We start from the raw sequence: 5,157 nt of genomic DNA on the forward strand, positions 1-5,157 counted from the left end.
CACACACACACACACACACACACACACACACACACACACACACACTTACACAAATAGGTTAACAGTCACCATTTACACTGACAGACCTTTCAGCTGACCATGAACATCTCTGACATTCCAACCAGGAAAGGAAATGGAAAGCCTCAATGCATGACTAGGACATGAGACTGGACCCAGCCTTGCCTCATCTTCAGGACCTCATGGTCTCCCCAGCCCAGCACACACCTGTCTCAGTTCCAGAACGCTGGCGCCCTCTGGTGGTGAAAAGGGAGATCCGCTTTGTTTTAAGCCCATCTTCATTTCTGTGGAGGGGGGAAAAAGAACACTCAGAACTTTGAGACAGAGCATGACAAAGACACGGAGTAGATTAGCTCTGACTACATAATATAGAGCCACGAAGAAGGCAGTAAATCCTATGTACTTGGGCCTTCCTGCAGTCTGTATGAGGGAACTCAGGGGCCTTCTGGAAGAAGCCGTTAGAAAGGATCATCTAATAGCCATAGACATTAGTTCTACATTCTCAGGCTTTCTAGCTTCAAGCAGATGCAATCACTCCTGTACTTGGTGGTCTGATGGCTGGTACATTGCTACGAGAGAGTTTGCCTCTGGGTGCGTGTTCCGTTTAACAGTTACAGAGTAACTGCCAGCCAATGACTCTCTAGGGCTCATTTTCAACTGTTCACCTTTCATGGGGTGGATAAATTTTATTCCACCTATGGACACACTAGTCGCTGGTAAAGAATTTATAGACTTTTAGTCTAAGCTGAAGTGAGAGACAGGATGTTCAGGAGTCTGTAACAGTTACAGATGGAAGGTCTTGCTCATGGGCTGCATGATGTCACCTGGAATCCTTATCTCTGGATTTTTGGAACTGGGGATGTGTATTGGAGTACTCCGTTGTGTAAGCATTCCCTCTTCCTGGAGGGAAGAGAGAAACTTCTGAGTCCCGGGAAGCTTGGGAAAATTATATCGTTCATAAGCCCTCAATCCCTGCAAGCTATGCAACGAACCGCCTGTGCTGGGGAAGAGTGGACTCTCCGGTGGAGCTGCCTATAAGGTAGGCAGGATGCAGCTTCTGTGGGCTGGAGCCTATGCTTGGGGTGCCTCCGACCCACTCAGGGTTCTGAAAGTCACCCCGACACAGCCACCAGTTCTTCGAGCTAGACTTGGTAGGAATTGTGTCTGTGTTCCGTCATCAAGTGTCCCACACGGGGGAAACATGTTTGGTCACTTCTCCCCAGGAGAAGTCACACAGGAGTACCCTTAATCCAAAAGTTTAGAATCCCAAAGACTAACCCTGCGAGTGCTGGTGTGGTGTTCAAAGGACAACTTTCCAGACCTGACCCCAGAGCCATGTCATAGTTAAAACTCAGGTGTGCTAAGAATGCTGTGTGGGTGGCGGCATATGACACACACATCAGTCTGTATTTTGCTTTGGGTCTCATCCCAGGCTGTCTGGATACATCCAAATACTTCAAAAATCCCAGAGACATCTAAAAATTGAAAGCCTTCTGATCCCAAGCATTTCTGAATAAGGGGCATTCACCAACTAGGATCTTTAAGATCCTGGTTATGTTGGCATGGGCTCTTTAGGATGCACCCTAGTCTAATATGGATGGTGTCCACTAAAAAAAACAAAAACAAAACAACCAACAGTAAGGAGGAAGATCATGGAGATGGATGGGGATGGCCACTTTCTTGTTTGTTATTCAGAACAGAATTCCTCTGTGTAGCCCTGGCTGTTCTGGAACTCCATCTGTAGACAAGGCTGGCCTTGAACTCAGAGACCCACCTGCTTCTGCCTTCTGAGCTTTGGGATTAAAGGTGAGCCACACCACTACCTTGATCTTTAACAAGTTAAGGAGGGAGGTCTCAGGAGGCACCAGACTCGCTGACACCCTGGTCTCAGACCCGCAGCCTCCATAATGGTGAGCAACTGTTTTGTTACAGGAGTATTTCATTCCACCCTAAGTGGGATACAGCAACCCGGCTCAGCATCTCCTGCTCAAGCACAGTTAGATACATATCTGGGGACCCCATCTGTTCTACATACACCAGGGGTAAAGAGGCCCCCTGCTTACTTGCCAAGCTGGTTTCTGGAAAGGTCCAGGGTCTTGAGTTGTCTGCAGGTCCACTTCTCTTGAGGTGGCAGCGACAACAGCTGGTTTCCCTGTAGCCTCAAGAACATGAGGGCCTGAAAGAGGGCGGAGAGAGGGAAAGATGATGCTACACACGGAAAGGGAGAAGCTGCCATGACAGTCAGCAGGCTCCCTGCCACCATACAGCCAAACAATCCCAGCCTAGTTCGACTCATGAACTCCCCAAATCTTCTCAAGCAGAGATGAACAATGCTTTTAGACTTTCCCTCAAGGCCAATGAGAACTGTAGACTAGGAGTGTAAAGGACTGAGACCAAAGATTCTTAAGAGTCGTGGTGAGTGGTGTCTGCCTGGAGTACACTGAGCACCACTGGGTACTTCCTCCTTGGGTGGTCCCCATAGAGGCATCAAGACAATGGGTGATCTGCCTTAGCCACATGTCCTCAGAAGTCCAGGATGGGCTCCCTGGGGTCCCCACATAGGGGACTCATTCCTGCGTGCCTTGCCGTATGCAGGTCCACTGAGTGACCTCAGTTGTATAGTATGGACTCCTTCGGATCTCCCCATACATCATTCATCCCCATGCCTTGCTGTATGCAGGCCTACGGGGGGCCCTACTCACTTGGAGGATGTCTTTCCTTAATGAGAACAGCAGAGACACACCTTTGCTTGTCTTGGTGACACTATCACAGATCCACCTACAATCATGTGGCCCAGGAGACCCACCACACAACTCTGATGTATTAAAGCCCCCTGTGTGCTTTGGTTTCCCTTGTTGAAGGGCTGCCAGAATAGGTGCCACCCTCTGCATTTCTACAAAAGCTTCCCCAAGTGATTAGCCCAAGCTAATGGGCTAATGGGCTGGGAAGACCTGCTCAATTCCCCATATGGAGAAAGAGACCAGGGGAAATAGGAATTTCACAGAACATAGTGTTGTGATTCAACGAGGCTCCATCCCTCTTTGCTGGCCAAGCTATACTGCAAGGTGCTGGTGTAAGGGATGGACTCAGAAGAGGGAGGTGGTAAATGGTAAGACTGTATGGCCAGTCAGCCATGGTCAGTACCAGTGCCACACATGGGTTCTCATTCAGCAGCACTTTAATTTCTCCTAGCTGTGAATACAAGTGGGTCTCTTCCCTTGTCCCATGTTTGTTTAGGAGGGGTGGTCTAGGACTTGATAGCCTCTCTTTCGGAGATACACATGTTGCAATGGCTGCTTGCTCTCTTCTGGCCTTCTGGATGATCTGAGCAGCTTGTCTTCGATGATTAGAGGTTGCATCTGAGTGTTCAAACACGGTCACACTTCCCAGGCAATGTGGTCTGTGAGTCACCATCAGGCCCTACAGGGAGCACCCTGATGCTTTTGGAGGACAGTTGGCAATCCCTTGTTCCGGGCCTCCCAGGGCTCACAGCCTGCCTGAAGATCCTGTGTAGGAAGTGGTACAGTGCTCCAGATGCAAACTCTCCCCCTAGATTTTGCAGTCCTCAGTGGGATCTCTGGAGGCCAGATGGAGGCAGATCGAATCTCTCCCTGGCAAGCTTCAAAGTTTTGACATGAAGGGCTGGAGCTCCGTAGTGGAGCTGTACGTGAGGCTCTAAGTTAATTCTTCACTATAGCCAAAAGCAAAACAAATGTTCCGCCATGAGTGAAGTTCTGAGGGTTGTTCTTTTGGACAAGGAAGTTCTCTAAAGATCCATATGTTAAAGGGACAAGAAAGGTGTACACTCTGGCTCTCAGAGTTACAAGAAAGGTGTACACTCTGACTCTCAGAGTTACTGGTGGGTGGCGGGATGTTTTAGGTCTGGGGTCTGGGAGAGGTGTTCTCACTGCTAGTGTGCTCTTCAGGAAGATACGGGGGCTACACCTCTTCTGCTTCCCTGTTAGCTCAGGCCTTGGCTGTGAAGTGAACCGCTTTGTTCTCCCATGATGCACTGCCTCACCACAGGCCCCAAAGCGCCAAAACTAACACGGTGGATGTGTATATGGACTGATAGTTCCCAAACCTGGAGCCAAGACAAGGTATTTTCCTACTGAAGCTGGTTGTCTCGAGGTGTTCGTTACAGTAATGAGAAGCTGACTAACCCAGGCAAACAAGCCCTTCCCTGGCACAGCTGTTTCCTGGCGACTATCCTCCCTCTAACTTGGCTCAAGACTGCATGCCTCTGATAGCTGAACTTACCCTTCGCTTTTTCTCCTTATGTGTCTCACAAACTCAGAAAAAGCACATAGATTCCCCGTTGCCCAGAGTGATTTTTTCTTACCACTGCGGACAGTGAGACATGAAGTGCCATTGGACTCACATCAAGCTGGAACAATCCCAGGGGCACCTCTTTCAGAGAGTTCTCGGAGAAATCCACATCCCGAAGGTGGTTTTTCCAAAAGAGAGCCATTTTGTCTGGCAGCAATTCCAGGGCATTTTTGGAGGCTTTACAACATTTCTAGGAGTTTTAGGGGAGGGGGAGAATAGTAAGTAGGTTTCTGAGTGTAGAGTAGCCCAGAAGTCTGTTTGTAAATTTGATGTCAGAGGAGAGGCTATTGGGATAGGGTTATGTGACCATCATGTAGAATGAGGAAGAAGGCTTTGAATTCTCTATGTCTGCTGTGTTGTCCTGTCCTGCAGGAGCAGGGACAGAGTTTCCTACAGAAGACAAATGTGCCTCATAGTTTTCCCTTTCTCCCCATCCGGCCCATTGTTCTGGGAAATAACGGGCTAATTCAGAGCCACGCTCTCGGGAGTCACTGCTTTCCCCAAGTACATAGCCAAACTAGAAATGCTTATTCTTTGGTTTGAAATCAAGAGAAACAAAGCACAAATATTCCTTATGCCATTCATCTGTTTCAACCAGCCAGATTTCCAAGAAACAAAAACCTCATTTAGTCTGCAGAGCTATGAATACAGGCTCCTGCTTCTTCTCACTTCTCAATGCACTAGAAAGTCACACCCCCTTTTGGCATTGTGTTGGTATGCGTGCGTATATCTGGGTTTGCATGTGTATATATGAGTACATGTGGAGATCAAAGGTTAATGTTGGGTGTCTTTTTTTTTTTTTGGTTTTTA

At 48.3% G+C, this 5,157-nt stretch overlaps 1 protein-coding gene across 4 annotated transcripts in view; it reads right to left on the reverse strand.

The window, feature by feature from the left end:
- Lrrk1 (leucine rich repeat kinase 1) overlaps window positions 1–5,157 on the reverse strand; it is a 134,131-nt gene that overhangs the window by 47,885 nt on the left and 81,089 nt on the right. For all 4 annotated transcript variants that reach the window (XM_031386922.1, XM_031386920.1, XM_031386919.1 and 1 more), the window contains exons 10-12: window positions 4,400–4,537; window positions 2,082–2,194; window positions 226–302 (exon numbers count right to left, since the gene is read on the reverse strand). In XM_031386922.1, the coding sequence (XP_031242782.1) occupies window positions 226–302; window positions 2,082–2,194; window positions 4,400–4,537 (328 nt within the window). The remainder of the gene's footprint in view (window positions 1–225; window positions 303–2,081; window positions 2,195–4,399; window positions 4,538–5,157) is intronic.

Source organism: Mastomys coucha, unplaced genomic scaffold (assembly GCF_008632895.1).
Source record: "Mastomys coucha isolate ucsf_1 unplaced genomic scaffold, UCSF_Mcou_1 pScaffold21, whole genome shotgun sequence".
Taxonomy (NCBI): domain Eukaryota; kingdom Metazoa; phylum Chordata; class Mammalia; order Rodentia; family Muridae; genus Mastomys; species Mastomys coucha.